At 38.2% G+C, this 19,196-nt stretch overlaps 1 protein-coding gene across 1 annotated transcript in view; it reads right to left on the minus strand.

Moving 5' to 3' along the window:
• Positions 1 to 266: 266 nt before the first annotated feature.
• MOSMO (modulator of smoothened) overlaps positions 267 to 19,196 on the minus strand; it is a 61,005-nt gene continuing 42,075 nt past the window's right edge. Inside the window, exons 2-3 of the mRNA XM_042972145.1 lie at positions 6,063 to 6,275; positions 267 to 1,122 (exon numbers count right to left, since the gene is read on the minus strand). Coding sequence (XP_042828079.1) covers positions 938 to 1,122; positions 6,063 to 6,275 — 398 coding nt within the window. The 3' untranslated portion in view covers positions 267 to 937. The remainder of the gene's footprint in view (positions 1,123 to 6,062; positions 6,276 to 19,196) is intronic.

Genomic DNA, 19,196 nt, shown 5'->3' on the forward strand with positions numbered 1-19,196 from the left:
CTGAAGACTCTCTCCACTACGCAGCCTTCAGATAAATGGCTTTTTTTTCTATTGAGTTCTAGGTTTGCACACCACAGTGTTTTGCTAGCAAAGCATTCAGAGTTCTCTTCCAGGAACGGTTTGCATGTGTGTGTATATAAATTTACACACACATACACACACACACACACATATATACACACTGTATACTGCATCAGCAAAATATATATATTATATATATATTTATATAAATATAAGGAATATTTCCCCCACCCACCCACCCCCAACATGTTTCTTAGTGTTTGATTTTTGTTTTGTTTTGTTTTGTACACAGAGAATAGGGAATTTCAGGAATTTTACATACATTTTAGCAAACAAGTTTTGATCTATTGGCTTCTTGGTGTAGTAATGCAACAGCAAATCATTCTGGCACCAAAGGCTCATACCATTACAAGGAAGCTGTGAATACTAATTTCTTAGGAGGTGAGGCCAGCCCCACGTGAACTTCTCTTGTAAGCCTCTGGTCCACCATGATTCATAAATACTTAGAGTTTGTTTTTTTTCCTCAATTAATCGTTAGACATTAAAAACGGAACAACAGAGTCACAAAGGGCCACATGCTTTTCATTATAAAGCATTCTCCTTCACTACGTTGCTATCACAGTGCAGACCTGACTGCCTGAATATGCTCAGGAGATTTAGTCAATATTGTCTGTATTTGGTTATGGAAAAGGCTCTCCTTATTTGTTTGTTTGTTTGTTTGTTTTGTTTTTAAATCCAAAGTGCATAGTGAGAACAAATCAAAGCATTTTTTTTTTCCTTTTCGGCATCAGTTTCATCTAAGCATCTTCCTATGAGAGGACTGCTCAGATGCCTTGCCTTTGTCCTCTCCCCTCCAAAAATAAAAAAATAAAATAAAATTAAAAATAATAAAAGAGTTGAGCAAATTAGACATTCATCAGCCTGGTAAACAAACTTTGCCAGCAAATAGAAGTCCTACTATAGTAAAGAAAATTGATAAGACAAAAAGTACGTATGATGACCCAACTACTGTGTTGTTGGGTAATTTATAAGGTTGACCTCCGACTTCATTGATGTAAAATCCTATTGGAAATATTAGGGCAGCCATACAGAAAAGGATCACTGTAAAACAAACCAAAACACAACATTAGTAACATGGTTTGGTGATGAAGAAAACAATGAAAATTTGGCACAAAGGAAGTTTAAAAGAAGGGTTATGGGTTGATAACGTGGTCAAACCTGTTAAAACACGGCGCACTTGTCAAAAGATTTACATATGCTATATATCACATAATATCCACAAAGCCTAACAATTAAATACAGTAAAAGCCTTTTATATAAGTGTTAGGATGATTTTGAATATCAGCATTAAGAAAGGCCTCCAAACCTACTAAGTGCTTACGTAGACTATTCTTTTTTTAACTTTAATTTAAAAAAATCTTAATTTCAGTATATTTAACATACAGTGTTACATTAGTTTCAGGTGTTTGCATAAACTATACTTGACCGTTTAATGTAGTGATTAAGGGCTCTGACTACAATCAGATAGGGGCTATGTTCTGGCTCCACTATTTATAGCTTAGCAATCTTAGGCTTCTGGTTTCCTTTTAAAAATGGGGTAAATACCAGAAGGATAAACAAAACAATGTCAAGTCCCTGGCATGGTGCCAGGTTGACAGTATGTGCTGAATAAATGTTGCATATTATGATCATCATAGTTATTATCCTGTTAATTCTCAGCTCCTCTCGGTATTAGAAGTGGAGAAAAGGTACACACAAATATAGTACCATTTATCTTAATGATTTAAAATCATGTAGTGGAAAGAATCTCAGCCTTCTGAGATGATTAGCAAACTCTCTCATTATCTCTCATTATGGACAATATTAGAAAAAAATAAAATCTCTCTCAGGTTTCTGAGTACACAGAGGTTAAAGTGGGACAGGAGGACACTCTTTGAGTTTTGTATACAAACACAATGAAATACTGTATATTAGTTGCTAAAATGTTTCTAGAAAGGTATCAGAAAACCCAGTATCTGGGTAGAGTTCCACAGCCCTCTATTTCAGCAAACAGCTTGCTCCCCTGGGCTACCAAAGAAACACTCTTCTTAGCGAACACAAATTACCTATTGATAGGCTAGCTTTTTCAAGGAAATATTTTATGCTTTTTGAAAGCACATTAGTCAAATATTCACAGTCATTCAAATTTCTTTGGAGGCAGAAACATTTTTTTCAGTGTAATGTGAACATAGGTTACTATACTCACTGCATGTGAAGGGTTTGAAGCTCTCCATCATTAACCAAATGAGAAACTTTTTCCAAGTTAAACATAACTTTTTTCTGTATCAGGAATACAGAGTCCTGGATAAACATACCAGCCAACACTTGTCCTAAATTATTTCTGTGTTAAGCAATCAACAAATTTAATAGGTGAGTCCTTAAAAAACCAATTAGGAATCTTTTCCTGCAAGAAATACCTCTAGGGTAATATCCAAGGTATTAAGAAGTAACATTTTCTTAATTAATACACTAGTTTAAGGAACACTTCAGCATTCTGTTTGCTTTGCACCACTTAGGTGGATTATTTTATATTATATAGACAGACATAGAGACTATTTCTTTTTGGGCCAATGAACCACACCAAATAATGTTACATAAGTGAATTTGTATTCTTTCAGATGCCTACTACAGGACAAGTGAAAGAGTCAAGTATTAGGTTTTCTGGCCTTTCTGTTGTATAGTCAGCAGGAAAGACTATTAGTACTGCCAATGCCCAGTTATCAGTGTCATCTGTCACCAATTTCTAATGGTTCTTCTGCCTTAATATGGTTTGGTAAGTAAAACGAAATCACAATCTACATATGTATACACAAACTAATAGAATAACAATGGGATAAAGTTGTTGTTTTAAAAACAACTTGTTTCTTAATGTTGACTAATCTAATCTCAAGAAACAAATAATTTAGAAGTGCTTTAGAGATACACAGATATTACAATTGTTCATTCTGTTAATGTGCCAACTTCATTCTTATCCTTTTCTATTTTCTACTATAAAATAAAAGCTATCTTTTACAATGGAGTAATCATTTAATGACTATATTTAGAGTTTAATATTTTACAATAGTTAAATATTTTCTAAGTTAGTTACAAAAAGCTTAATGAGATATTAAGGAAGCAATAAACTCCTATTCCATCTAATCTTGGTTTTTAATCCAAAGAATTAGGTTCTCTATACTTCTGGGAAGATTTAATGTAGGTGGATGAGTTTTCTTTTCTTTTTTCTTTTAACTTTTAACATTTATTTATATTTGAGAGAGAGACAGAACATGAGCAAGGGAGGGGCAGAGAGAGGGGGAGACACAGAATTCGAAGCAGGCTCCAGGCTCTGAGCTGTCAGCACAGAGCCCGATGTGGGGCTTGAACCCACGAACTGTGAGATCATGACCTGAGCCAAAGTCGGATGCTCAACTGACTGAGCCACCCAGGTGCCCCAGGATGAGTTTTCTTTTAAGCTATTGGGACCTGTGAAGTTACTTTAGATCTTAAAATATTATTAATGTGGGGGTGCCTGGGTGGCTCAGTTGGTTAAGTGTTTGGCTCTTGATTTTGGCTCAGGTCACGATCTCAGTTTCGTGAGTTCAAGCCCTGCGTTAGGCTTTGAGTTGACAGCACGGGGCCTGCTTGGGATTCTCCCTCCATCTTTGCCTCTCTCTCTCTCAATCTCTCCCCCAAAATAAATAAACTTAAAAAAAAATATTAATGCTGATAATACCTATCAACTTTTGACAATTAAATTTTGGGTTCTAAATAAGCCTGTAAAGACAATAGCTTCAAATCTTCCATGGCACAGATTTCTTGGTGGTGAGAGCTAGATATTGGGTGTATTGGGAGATGAGAATGTAAATTACAGTGGCAGAGGAAAGGATAAGGGGTCAGACTTGAAGAAAAACACACATCTTTGTTACCCTTGCTCTCAGAGGCAAGCTGCATCACATGCGGCTCTCCTCTGACAGTTCCCCACTGTGTAAACCTATCAGAAAATGTTACCCTGACATTCTGACCAAAACTGTAATTTAAGTGGAATAGAAATATATAAAATAGAGATAAAGTACATTTTCAAAGGCTGAGTGGAAACACCAGGGGGAGCTCAATCTCTCTCAAGACTGCCACCCCAGCAGACTAGCTCTGTTAACAAAAACAACCTGTTGAAGGAAGCACACAAGAGTAATGCAGCTTTGTGCTGGCTTAGATGACGTTAACTAGGAGATATTGTTGAGCTGAAAAACCAAGGTACAGAACAGTATAAACAGAATATTATTTATAGAACATTCACACGTATACATATACGTTTCTATCCACAGGGCACCTCTGGTAGGCAATCCCAGAAACTGGTAACAATGGTTGCTTCCAGCAAAGAGGTATTGAGTAGCTAGGTGATGGAGCCACAAGTAAGACTTACTTTTCACCTAGTGACCCTTTCTTAGGCTTTGAATTATGTACCATATGCACATATTCTTTTTAAAAGTTAAAAATCCATAAACTAAATACTCCTTCTTTGATTTTATTTTACTTCTTAAAGAATGAATTCTACCTGATAAGTAATTGTATCTGTGAGTAACAATTCTCTTTAAATTCTTCATCAATACCCTTTAATTTAGCAGCACTGTCTCTACAACTGCCTGTGGACCCTACTATACAGAAAAGAATGGTCTCAGGAGGTCTGTTTGACCTCAAACAGGTCCTCAACTTGTTTCACATTTCTTAATAAGAAGGAAGACTTTTTTAGTCAAAGGCAACTTGATCTAAGTTTTAAAACTAAGGGAGATATGTAGACAAAAATAAAACAGAGCCAGAAACATACACATTAAAGCGTTTCACAGAGAGATGGGGAGAAATGGAGACTCATGAACTAATGTTCCTATGTTAGGGTCTTTAAGGATAAAATGAGTTCTAATCTAACACTAATGGGGAGACATGGGATTGTGTTTTACCCCTACCATACAAGTTCTAAATGAAAATATCAAGTGAAAGTAAGCTGTATTATAATATTCATTTTTTAAAGCTTATGCAAACCTGAGATAATTATAAGGCATTGAATTAGATGTTAAACCCCATGGTATTTGGCATAAGTACCGTTAGTTATCCTGTTCTTTATATAACTTTAACTTTTATTAAAGTTAAAAAGCCTAAGAATATTACAATATAAATACATTTCCATTGCCATTTTGGGCCAGATAAGTCTTTGTTGTGGGGAGTGTCCCTCACATTTGTAGGATGTTTTACCCTATCCCTGGCCTCTTATCAAGATATCAGTAGGATCCCCTTCACTGTGACAATCAAAAATGTTTCCAGACATTGACAAATGTCCTCTCCCTCTGGGGGAAGGGGAACAAAATTACTTTACAGAGAAAGAAACAAGAAGGCAAAATTACAGAGATATCTTTCCTTTGTGCATTTTTGCTGCTTTTAATTTGGGAAAAGCCAGTGATGTGTTGGGAAATTAAAGCAATCTTGCAAAGTACAAGAGAATGTATAATATATATCATACCATGGGACATAGCTTAATGGAGTAAGAAATGTTGATGAATAATTATCAAACAACCATATGTGTTGATTTTTCAATGGTCCCACAACAACTCATAGCAGAAACTCAAATTAATGATACTGAAAAGTAAATCACCACCTTAATCTAATTTATACTTCTGTATATTCTCTTCTAGATTTATCTTTATTTGGTAGAGGATGCCAATACCTTTAAGAAGAGTAAAAGACTTGGGTTAGGGGTAGCTCTGAGCCACAGACCTGGAACACTTATGTTACAATGTGAGCAAAAATAAAATTCATTAAGATAGCATTTTATACAAAGAATTAAGGTTTCGGACGTCTTGGTCTTGTGGTGAGAATCCTGAAGAACTGACGGGGCTGTGCAGAGTCTATATGATGGCCAGACTGGGGGTGCTCTTTGATGATTACGGAGTCCTTATTACTGATTCTGGATTATCTTCATTAAACTACCAGAGTGCGCGCCTTCTAGACAAATTTGGTGAGCACAGGTTACTTACTTCCAGTGAAGGCTATCCATCGAGCATATTTTGTAGCTTCTCTTCGCCAGTGGGAAGCCACCAGCAAACCACATGTGACAGTCAATGAAATGATTCCCATGATGATAAAAAACAGTGTGGTGACCCACTCTGGGGGAAGCCGAGGTGGGATGCACGTCCGGTCTCGTCCATGGATTGTCTGACACTGTCGCACAAGGCCCACAGTGAGTGCTCCTGGGGAGATGCAAAAAGGTGGGAACACTTGAGTGGGTTTGTCATTCCAGGGAATATTCCCCACCAACACCCCTTGAGTCATCTTATTTCTGTGTGGATCGCTCAGGCATTTATTTCACCGAGTCTTATTATTCAGCATTCTGCAATTCACAACGTAGTCATACTTAACATACAAAATGAACTTAAAAAAAAAAAATCACAAAACCACAAGAGGCAGTTCTTTCAGTCACTCATTGAACAAGTACTTTTCGGAGTACTTGTGTCAGGCACTGTTCTGGGCTCTAGCAAAGTAACAACAAACAAGACAGATGAGGCTCCTGCTCTTGTTGAACTTACATACTAGCAGAAAGAAGTGGAACTTTTCTATTCTCAGATCCAAGACCCAATGTACATTATCTGATTTTGGATGGAGAAAAACACTTTTCAGGAAAATGAAGGCAAACTTGAAATATCTAATCATAATATAGAGATAAAATTAAATAATGGATTAAATATTAGAACATATTTTATTAAAGTTAAAAAGCCTAAGAATATTATAATATAAATACCTTTCCATTAAGTTCAAGAAAGAGTTGGGAAAACTGGTAGGTCCTCCCCCATTTGGTAAGTTCAACAATTTGTACAACATACAATTGTTCAGATTGCTAAACCATTACCAGCATGCTTCAGCAGAGGAGCAAAGGCATTAGTGGAAACTTTTCAAAGGCCCCCTCTCTCATTTAAATAACATGAAAGTGATTTTTGTAAAACATCACGTGCTATTTTTACATAAACATGTTCTTATGTCAAACCCAAGGAATCCCTCTATCAAATTTAGGGTGAACTGATTTATAGAAACCTAGATATGGAAGGCAAAAGTATTTATTTTATTCTCTTCCTCATTAAGAACAATTAAAATGTTACTTTTGAGTGAAAACTGCTTGTTTCTCCCTTTAAGAGCATCTACAAATGGGAAAACTGTTGTCTAAAACACAAGAAAATAAATTCCTGTAACTACTGAAAACATAATAGATTTCTGCATCTTTTTTTGGTCTTAATTATTTTCTCAATTTGAGCAAAAACATTAACACCACCACCACCAAAAACACATTAACCTCAAAATCATAGCACTTGCCACAAACAAGTGCCTTTTTTGAGGACAGTCAGTAAAATTCCTAGAGACATTATGGGAAGCTGCCTTGGTGGGAAAGATAGACCAGAGCTGGACATGAGGATATAGATGCACGTGTAGGTGGATGGGGCTGCTGGAGGGGGGGAAAGGGGGGAGGGAGGAGGGAGGCGGGGAGGGAGGGAGGGGGAGAGAGAGAGAGAGAGATGGAGGGGGAGAGAGAGAGAGAGAGAGAGAGAGGGAGAGAGGGAGAGAGGGAGAGGGAGAGAGGGAGAGAGAGAGAAGGACAGAGGGAGAGGGAGAGAAGGACAGAGGGAGAGAGAGAGGCAGGCTATTAAGCAGGCTGCATGCTCAGTGTGGAGTCTGACTCGGGGCTCAATCCCACGACCCCGGGTCACAACCTGAGCCAACCGGAGACGAAATCAAGAGTCAGACACTCAACTGACTGAGCCACCCGGTGCCCCTGCAACCTGTGTTTTGCTTGCCATTGATATATTTTTAGAAATAAACCAAAGTGTTCAAAGAAAATGAAGCGAAAAATCAGTTTTCTGAAAACTGAGTTGTAGTCCCCCGTACCCTCAATGCTAATTCTGACTATAACTCTTTTGGTAGAGTGGAAGAAGAGCACTCAAAGAAGCTGTACCCTTTTCTGTCAAATCATCCAATAATTAGGCCCATCTTGTGATCTCCACATAGGTAAACAGCATTATAATTTGGGATTGTCTCCGGCAGAATGGAGACATATGGGGGTTGGGAGGGGAATAGAAAGTGAGCAAACCTTTATAATAATTCCACACACTATCCTTTCTAGGTGCTGCTTGGAGCTCAGTGACTTAGTAGGTCTAAGAGAAGTAAATCAGTTAAAAGTTTTTGACACTTAATTGCTAACCTTGAAATTGCTTGAACCAGAAAAAGGGAGAGCATAGGGTGAGTAGGTACCAGGAAGTTGCGTAATTGTTTTTAAATCGAAACCGTAAAAAGTTTCGTTGAAAAGAAAACTTGAGGGATAGAGCTTGTCTTATGATAAAGCATTTTATTATAATTTTGGAAATAAAGAAGGGATTCACAGAATGCTCAAGAATGAACAGGAAACTACTCTTGATCATTCAGCAAAAGACTTCTAACAAATTACCCTTTATAGTCACTATCCCATTTATAAAACTGTAATTGCTCTAAGAATAGACAACAGGCAATGAAAAATCCTCTGACAAAATCCAATACTGTGGATTCTGATTACAGCAGTAACTTTCTTCACAACTTAATTTAAAATACAAAGAAAGTTTTATTGGTAACACTATATAACTAATGGACTTAGATTTACATTTGATAATTACTTGTTGCTGACAAATATTTAAAATTGTAGGTAGGTCCCGTAACTAAACTGTCTTTCCTTCAAAATATTTCTGAGTATTCTTATGCTACCTCTTACCTCCGTTTATAGATATGGCAAAGAGCATTAGGGCTCAAATTCAATGTAACTTCCTGTGCCTGTAGATTGTTAAGCTTTCTGAGGGGGACTGCTCTTGCTTCTTCTACGGACTGGCATACCACATCAAATGACTACAAACAGAACAAGTAAGACAAGGAAAATGAGAGCTGTCCCTGCTACAAACCAAATGGAAATAATCTGACACATGTTCAGTTTTAAAAGCAGTTATACTCCTATATTTACAAAGGTCCTTACTACCACACATCAAGACCAAATACTCAGCAGCTACTTTCTGGAAGAAAAGAATGCTAAAGCTAGCTGAGATATGCTGTATGTAAGAACATCAATTCACAAAAATTTTATTGAATGTCTATGTGCCCAGCATTGTTGTATGGTCAAAGATTCTAAAAACCAATACTCTGTCACACTTTTAGTGAAAATAGACTTTCCTTAAATAAATTATAGGAGGGCTAGTACAAAGAGTCGACATTGCTGCTATACTTCTTTCTCTTGAGTAAGACTATAGGTCAACATAACTTCTATCATAGTCACATATTTTCCATAAAATGTCTGGGGAGAGGGATCTGCAAAGGTTAACTGTGCTGCTGCTATTACATCTTGTAAATTCAGGTACTGTTGTGCCCAAACTCACACCAGGTCTTTAAATTTCATCTTTTACCTCAAAGAATTATCTCCTGTTTGTAGATTCAAATCCACCTCTCATGTTGACTAGCCAAGACCTTTTACATCCTCCAAATTCTCTGGGCACATTTAGTCTGTATCACACAATCATGCACTTGATTTTAAGGTAGCTTCTTTTTTTTTTACCTCAAACAGAAAATGGGCCTTTCGGGAGAGAACTGAACCTTCTACTTCATTGGAAACCCCCCGGAATGGCCTGTAGCAGTGGGCACAAAGCAGGACTTAATAAGCATTTGGTGAGCTTGAAAGAATTAAAAACAAGCTAAAGTTAAAATCATGCAGGATTAAATAGGTTCTTCTGTAGACCTTGTCTTGCTCAATATGATTTCCTAAGGCACACTAATTAATAATTAACCACAAGCTCAGCCATTCACTAATTTTTGTTTTATCCAATAGGTCCTTTGCTTCTTTAAGGGGCCTGTAATTCTATTTCCCAAACAGCCAATCCATCTTTACCCTGCAGCTGTCTCCTAGGTAACCAATCCAGCCAAATAAAAGACTTGCACACAATAGGAAAAAGGAAACCAAATAGGAACTACAGCATCCCACATGCAGTTCAGTAGCTCACCTGTGTATCACTACACGCAAAAGGAAGTCATAATGAGTTTTATTTACCCTGCTGCGTGGGGTATCTTAATTCAAGAGGCTTTTGACTCTCCGATATCTATAGATCCAGACACTGTTGAAATGATTTAGCACAGCCAGTCTGAGCATGTCTGTTGTCACAAAGAGGGTCATTATAAGGCATGTCATCCCTACAAGGAAAAGCTGTGTCACAGAAAACCGGACACACAGGCCTTGAAAAGCAGAGAGGCACACAAACCCAACAGAGTCTGTCAGAGCTAATCATGTCCAGTAAATGCTTGCCAACCTGGCCACAGAGAGCAGTGAGATGACATGGTTTCGGAGAGAAGTCAGGTGTTAATAGTATTGAGGATCCCTTGTATATGAAGATTCACTTTTCCCCTGCTGTTTTCATGATGTCTTTGGGTTTTGACTATGATGTGTCAGGGTTTGGATTACTTAGAGTCTATCCTACTTGGAATTCGCTGAGATTCTTCAACGTGCAGATTTAAATTTTTCATCAAATTTAGAGAGATGTCAGCCATTATTTCTTCACATATTCTTTCCGCCTCCTCCTTTCTTCTCTTTCTGGGACTCCCATTACGTGTATGCTGGAAGACCTGATAATGTCCCATTAGTCTCTCAATTGCTCAGTTCATTTTTTATTATTTTTTCCTTCTGCTTCTTGGATTAAATCATTTCAACTGACTCATCTTCAAATTTGCTGATGCAAATTTGCCAGTTTTTCATTTCAGTTATTGTACTTTTCAACTCCAGAATTTCTGTTTTCTTTTTATAATTTCCATCTTTTTGTTACATATTCTCTGAGACTTTTTTTTTTTTTTTAGTTTTTAAAAAATATTTATTTTTGAAAGAGAGAGTGTGAGCAGGGGAGGAGCAGAGAGAGGGAGACACATAATATGTATGAAGCATATTATAAGGATAAGCATATATAAGCTCTAGGCCCTGAGCTGTCAGCACAGAGCCCGATGTGGGGCTCGAATTCATGAACTGTGAGATCATGACCTGAGCCAAAGTCAGACGCTCAACTGACTGAGCCACCCAGGCGCCCCGTGACATTGTTTTCTTACTTTAAGTCTTTATACATGAGTTCCTTTATTTTTTGGAATATACTTACAACAGCTGATTTAAACTTTTTGTCTAGTGAGCTTCCTCAGGGACAGGGTCCATTCTTTGCTTTTATTTTTCTTGTGTATAGAAGCCATACTTCCCTGTTTGTATGTCTTGTAATTTTTAGTTGAAAACTGAAAATTAAAAATATTACAATATGACAACTATAGAAATCAAATCCTCCCTCCCCTAGGGTTTGCTGTTGGTACTATTTGTTTACCGACTTTCCTGGAATAGTTCTGTAAAGTTTGGATTCATTGTTGTGTGTGGCCTCTGAAGTCTTTTCCATTAGCTTAGTAGTCAACTAGTGGTTGGAATTAGATTTCTTTAAATGCCTCAAATCAATGTATCTTTCAGCCTCTACTGTGTCTGTTGTGGAACATTTTCAAAGCTCCAACAGGCAATTTACAACTCTGCCTTAGTATTCCTTTCATGCTAGCATGGAGCCTCAAGATTAGCTAGAGGCAAGAGATTAATTAAGGTCTTCATAGGTCTTTCCTGTGTATGTGAGAAGCTCTAAATACGTATATAGTCTAGATTCCTAGGAGTTTCTCAAAGACTTCTCTGGACATCCTGTTCCCTGGTTTTTCCTTCATGTTGTTCATTAGCCTTTAGTTAGTGTCAAAGATAATATCACCTCAGCTACCTGCAACTTTAAACAACTGCTGTTGATTGTTTTCAAGAAGTGCCCTGAGGGTAGGGCAGTGAGCTCTGAATCTGGTCAAATAAAGGCAAGCCCTGAGGAGATTCTCCTAGAGCTGGCATTACATAGTATCAATCTCTGAGCATGGAGCTTTAAGGAGCACCAGACCCTCTGGCCATTTCAAGTGGTTGCTGAGCCCCTGGTTTACAGGCTACCAAACTTGCATGGCTATTGACTTTCCAGGGTACTGCATAGCAGGGAGAGGGGGGTGTGATTAGCACAATTTAAACTGCCACAAAGCTTGCTCTTCTTACCAAGATTCAGGGGATTCTCTTAAATCAATGCTCCTTGGATTGTTGTAAGCCTATAGTTAAATTCTAGAGTTCTGAAAAAGTTGACCTGAGAATTTTTGCCAGTGTTTTCACTGCATTTATCGAGGAGCAGATTTTCTGAAGTCCCTACTCCACTATCACAGAAGTTAAAGCCACAGGTCACAATCTGAATCTCTGCTTTGACACACTTGGGTAAATCCCTTAACTTTCCTAAGCTTGTTTCAGCAGCAAATTAATATGACTTAACATTTAGATTTCTGTCAGAAATAAATAAGATGATGAGATAATACTTGTAAAACAACTGGAACTGTAAGCACTGAATAGCGATTGTTTTTCAGGGAAGTAAATTAGGTATTTTTGTTTTAGTTAAAACATACACACACAGGGCAGTAGACACAATAATTTAACACAAGAGTGCACTCATGAAACTCATATTCCAAAATAAAAGGGCTGACATCTGATGGTTGCTATGGCTGCTAGTCATAAAAAGTACTCAGGACAACACTCTCCTGCCCAACTGCTTTAGTATATCATTCAGGTTGAAGATTAAGCACAAGGCAAGTTCAGACCTGCTGAATAAAAACTCTGGGGGCAGATTTTATAGGAGTAGCAAGCTGGGAACATTGGGATTGAGAAAGTGTTGCTAACAGAATGAAATTACAATATGTTGTGTTGGGTAGCAAATAAATAAAAAACAGTCATTAATCTTCCTTTTTTAGTTTGACTTTCTTTTCTCTTAAACTCCACTGGCTGTTCTATCTCTACTTAAATATATATGTTACCAGCTGTTTGTAAGTAGGACTGTGGTTCAGAGGTCATATCTCATTTTGAAATCGACTAAATCGGGGCACTGGGGTGGCTCATTCGGTTAAGCATCCAACTTCTGCCCAGGTCATGATCCCGTGCTTCGTAGGTTCGAGCCCTGCATTGGGTTCTGTGCTGACAGCCCAGAGATTGGAGCCTGCTTCAGATTCTATGTCTCCCTCTCTCTCTGCTTGTACTCTGTCTCCCAAAAATAAACATTAAAAAAATTTTTTAGATCAACTATATCATACCCTATGCCATTCTCTCATTGTAACTTATTCTATCAGCTCTTGCTCCATAAACTCGGCCTTGAGTCTAATCCTATAAATACATTAAACATAAACTAGCAGTTAAACTCTATTTTAAAATCTGCCTTACTGACAAGTACAATATGGTACCAGAATCTGTCCTATTACAATCCCAATCACTGAAGCTCTTAACATAATATGAAGTCATTAAAGAAAAGCCCACCACAATGTTTAAATTGTCTATACAATGTATAAAAAATACGTGGAACGGTATCTGTCACATGGCTAAGAGTGGCCTACTCTGAGTAGGATTAGAGGGTGGAGTAGGGTTGAGAACCGTCATACTTTTCACTGTCTTATCTGAGTGTACATTGATACAATTCTGTCCTTTAAAAAATATGCATTCATTTTATATTTTAAAATTCTAAAATGTGTAGAGTGTTACATATTAAATGTAAATAAAATGTACTAACTGCACATATACTGCACACTGTGAAATCTTTCAATCACTTATGATTTTAAGCACATGCTCTGGATCTAAAAGAAACTAGAGAATGCCAAAGAAATGAAAGTAAATCAGGTAGAGAACTAAAATGGGATTTAAATGACCGCATTTACATTTTCTCTTCCATTTCAACTAGACTATCATGACAAACTGCCATGGAGGAATGCAACAGATCATATTGTTTCCTTCCTGACTGATGTGGCAGAACAAACCCAAAACAAGTTTAACATTCATTTCACTTAATGAATAGTCTCCATGTTTTACATGTAGAAGTGAACTGCTTTAAGGGAGATTATACTGGTAAAGGGAATACAATCAAACAAATTTGGTAGGCCAAATAGTTTTTGTGGGCAGAAAACTGCTGCAGAATTATTTACAAAAGTTTTTTTTAAATGTTTCATTCATTCATTCATTCATTCATTCATTCATTCATTCATTCATTTTGAGAGAGGGAGAGAGAGGATCCAAGAGGGCTCTGCGCTGGTAGCAGAAAGCCCGAGGCAGGGTTCCAACCATGAGATCATGACCTAAGCCGAAGTTGGATATATAACTCCACCCAGGCACCCCATATTTACAAAAGTATTTTTTTTTTTTTTTAGCATATGCTTGTCTAGCTCAACATGTTGTATATATATATATATTTTTTTAACATTTATTTATTTTTGAGACAGAGACAGAGCATGAACGGGGGAGGGGCAGAGAGAGAGGGAGACACAGAATCGGAAGCAGGCTCCAGGCTCTGAGCCATCAGCCCAGAGCCCTACGCGGGGCTCGAACTCACGGACCGCGAGATCGTGACCTGAGCCTAAGCCAGACGCTCAACCGACTGAGCCACCCAGGCGCCCCTACAAAAGTATTTTAATCAAAGGGCTGAACGTTAAAAACTCTACAGCCTTCAATCACAGAAAGGTTAGTCTGTGGACAATGATCAAGAAGTAAACAAGCAATACAGCAGACAAGAATGGCTCTCAATCATGCAAGATTCCTGGCCAAAAGGAGCCATAAAATTAGGGAATTTAGAACTAGAAGGGCTCTCAGAGATCATGAATCCTAATCTCCTGAAGTTAGAGTTTGATGGATACGGAGGCCCAGAGGAATGAAGTGATAAGTCCAAGGGACACAAAGTGACTAGCAGTGCCAAAACTGAAACTCAGGTTTTTGTTTTTGTTTTTAAATGTTTATTTATTTTTGACAGAGCGAGAGAGCATGAGCGGGAGAGGGGCAGAGAGAGAGGGAGACAGAATCAGAACCAGGCTCCAGGCTCCAAGCTGTCAGCCCAGAGCCTGATGCGGGGCTCAAACTCACAAACTGCAAGATCATGACCTGAGCCGAAGTCGGACGCTCAACCGACTGAGCCACCCAGGAGCCCCTGAAACTCAGGTTTTTAATTAACCACTCCAAAACTATTCCTACCATGTGATGCTGACTTCCTGAACACTATTCACTAAGAAAAGAATGAATAGTATTCCTAAAAATACCATCAGAAACCTTTAGATTTATATCAGAGCAGACTTAATTACAACTCTGTAAGCACAATGACAGTGAGTCTAAGAGGAACCTTCACAGGAGGTCAATACAAAGTCGGAGACGATATTTTTGTCGGTTCATAGGAGTAACTCCCACACTCACATTTCTCATAAATGTTCAAGGAATATGCCAGTCCCAGCTCATCCTTAAAGATATATCCCAATTTCTTTGTCTCAACAAAAAGATTCCCTGCTTTAGGCCCTTATCCTATCGCCAAGGAAAGTTTTGGTTATTTAAAAAAGTTTTTTTAATGTTTAATTTGTGTGTGTGTGTACACGTGTGTGTGTGTGTGAGAGAGAGAGAGAGAGAGCGTGCGCGTGAGCGTGTGCAAGCAGGGGAGGGGTAGACAGAGAGGGAGACAGAGAATCTGATACAGGCTCCATGTGATAGCTGGACATGGGGCTTGAACCCATGAACCGTGAGATTATGACTGAGCCGAAGTCGGATGCTCAATCAATTGAGCCACCCAGGTGACCCAAACTTTTTGGTTAAATTCTACTCTCAAATATTACAATAAACACTGATATCACTGATATTTGTCTTATTTATTTGCATAATACAGAAAATGTGCACCACCACCTTCTTAGAAAGGAATTTGTAGGGTACGTCACAATAAATAAATAACTTTGTTGAGGGTATAGCAAAGGTTCCATTGTATGACTTCCAGGTCTGTCAAAATAACTTCTTTTTCCAACTAGTTGATATCTCAATATTAAATAATTCAACATCATTTATTTAATAAATTATACTCCCTCAATTTACATAAGTAAAATAATTCTGATATTAAATCAAGTTCTAAACTATTTAATCATATTGTCCACTGACCTAACTAGGAGACGTCATATCACAGTGATTGGAATTCAGGCTCTGGATTGAGATTCCAGGCCCATCCCTTACTGGTCGTGAGATTTTAGCCAAGTTATTTAATCTCTGTGTGCCTCAGTTTCCTCAACTATTAATGAGGAAAACAACAAAATGACTTCATAGTGCTGTATCGCTTACAAGGGGGAATATGTGTAAAGCACTCAGAACAAATGCCTGATACAGAGTAAGAAGTTGGTAAATGTTAAATATTATTGATATATTGCTATTTCACTATAAGTATATACTTTAAGAAATGAAACAATCTGTGGGATTCCACATTCCTTCTAAATTTATTGTTCTCTCATAGTACCTTTCAGTTCCTTGCTTTCTTGGGTGTAAGATGAAGACATCAAAAATAAGTGTTCAATTTATGTAGATCTATTGATCTACATAATTATTAAAAACAAATCACAGCTGAAAAAGTTTAGAGTCCTGAAAATGCAAAGAAAGTGAGTTTAACACAGAGATGATTTTTCTGTTTATTCTGTGCTGTTAGCATGGTCCCTCAATTATAAAAGAGGATGGATTTAAGAGTGGAGAGCTTTAGAAAAAGACAAAAGTTCCAATTCTGACAGCTGCTCTTCTATTTAATCTTTAAGAGGAGTTTGTGTTCTCAATGTAGTTATATTTGGCTTCAGATTGAAAATGTAAAGTAGTATCTCCCTCAGTTTCACTACCTAAGCTTTTACAGAAATACATAAATAAAACATCAATCCCCCATTAATTAGCTTACATTTGTGGTAGCTGTAAACTCCTAAGCAAAGACATGGTGGTCTACGGAAACCATACATTAGAGAAAGTCTCAGCTGAATTTGTGAGGCCTGGAACTACACCATGAGATATTCCTGACTTTTCTGTCCAAGTCTGGGAGGCATGGTGCACTAGGCCAAGCTTTCATTAATTCAGCAAATAGTGAGCACATGCTCTGTGCAATACAATGTGGGAAGTGTGAAGAGAAACACAGATATGAACCTTGTATTTCCAGAGGTTATAATATATACAGAGAGTTAAGACGAACACTTAAAGAAAATGAAAAAGCACAATTATGAGGTCACTGAACATATATATTGGTCTCTACCTCTGAGCCCCTAAAATCCTTGTAATTTCCAAAGTGATAAGAACACCAGGACCATCTCCCGTTTTTATATTGGCCTTTGTTCCTGACACAGGTCTCCTGAAACCTTTGTAATTTCCTGGGTGATGGGAGTCTTTTTTCTAATGAGGCAACTGGGGAGGGGGGCAGCGGGGTGCACTCCTGGAAGAGGCCTGGTCAAGGGAAACACAAAGCAGTGACTAGAAGCTTGTAAATTTCAGTCCCGCCCCCCATTCTCCTGAGAAAAGAGATGAAAATGGAGTTAGTGATCAATCATGTCTACAAGATGAAGCCTCCATAAAATCTCAGAGGTACAGGGTATGGAGAGCTTCCGGGTTGGTACTGGGAGATGAGCATTCCCAGAGAGATCATGGAAGCTCCGCAGCCCTTCCCACATTCCTTGCCCTATGCATCTCTTCCATCTTATGTTCATCTATACCCTTTATCATATCTTTTTACCATAAACTGGTAAGTGAAAGTGTTTCCCTAAGTTCTGTGAGCCGCTCTAGCAAACTAACTGAACCCAAGGAGGGGGTCATTGGAACCTCCAATTTATAGCCAAGCACAGGTGAGAAGCACAGGTGAGAAGCACAGGTGATAGCCGAGTTGGCAACTGGCATTTGAAGTGCGTGTCTGGGAGGCAGGTTGGGAGGGGCAGTCTTGCGGGAGTGAGCCCTTAACCTGTGAGGTCCAACACTGTCTTTGGATAGTGTCAGAACTGAGTACAATTGTAGGACACCCAGCTGGTGTCACAGAGAACTAGTTGCGTGTTTTGTGTGTGGGGGGAACCTCCACACATTTGGTGACCAGAAGTGTCCGAGGTGAAGTGTGCTGTGTGAGTAGTAAAGGAGACTCACAGGAAAGAAAAACATGGTAGGGGAAAATTGGGTTTTTGCCTACACAGGAAGGAAAAACCTGAGTTTTACCTTTATAACAATAGATAGCAGGATGTGATCTAATGCCAAGAGAATTGTGCAGCCTAGAGAGATTAGGAATCTGGAGATATGTACTCTAACCACAGACACATTATTCATGGAATTTTGAGCAAGAAACTTCACTTTTTTAGATCTATGCCTGAATTTACAAATGAATTATTATTTCTTAAGGGGTTCCTGATAACTCTTCACAATTGTTTAAATTGAGGTTTATTGAGGTATACTTCAGATACAGTAAAATCCGCCACTTTTATGTGTACAATTCAGTGAGTTTCGGCAACTGTGCACAGCCATCTCAGTCATGACGTAGAAGATCACCACAAAAAACTCCCTCATATTTTGGGACGAGCACTGGGTGTTGTATGGAAACCAATTTGACAATAAATTTCATATATTAAAAAAAAAAATAAACCTTTAAGCCTCTGTGCGCGCACGCGCGCACACACACACACACACACACACAAAACCTCCCTCATAATCCTTTGCAGCCGATCCCCTCCCCTAAGCTCCCAACATAGTTCTGCTTTCTATTACTACAGTTTTGCCTCTTGTAGAATTGCATATAAATAGAATCATATACTGTTTGCTATTATGAATAAAGCTGCTACAAACTACAAACATTTGCATACAGGTCTTTGTGTAGATATGTGTGATGGTGTGCATTATCCAATCCGTTCAGGGCCTGAATAAAACAAAAGGCTAAAGGAAGCAGGAATTCACTATTTCACAACCCAGAGATCAAGACCTAAGCTGACCTGAGATCAAGAGTTGGATGCTTGACCAACTTCAGGTGCCCCTGAAGTTTTTTTTAAGTAAACTCTATGTCCAACTTGGGGCTCAAACTCACCCCCCTGAGATCAAGAGTTACAAGCTCTACCGACTGATCTAGTCAGGTGCCCCTTGCCTTTAAAGTTTTTCTTTTCTTTCTCTCTCTCATTTCTTTCTCTGTTTTTGCCTTTAAAGTTTCTTAACAATGGTTTTCGAAGGACATATGTTTTAAATTTTACAGAGCCCAACTTACAAATCTCTTATCCTG

This window comes from Panthera tigris, chromosome E3, assembly GCF_018350195.1.
Source record: "Panthera tigris isolate Pti1 chromosome E3, P.tigris_Pti1_mat1.1, whole genome shotgun sequence".
In the NCBI taxonomy this organism is placed as follows: domain Eukaryota; kingdom Metazoa; phylum Chordata; class Mammalia; order Carnivora; family Felidae; genus Panthera; species Panthera tigris.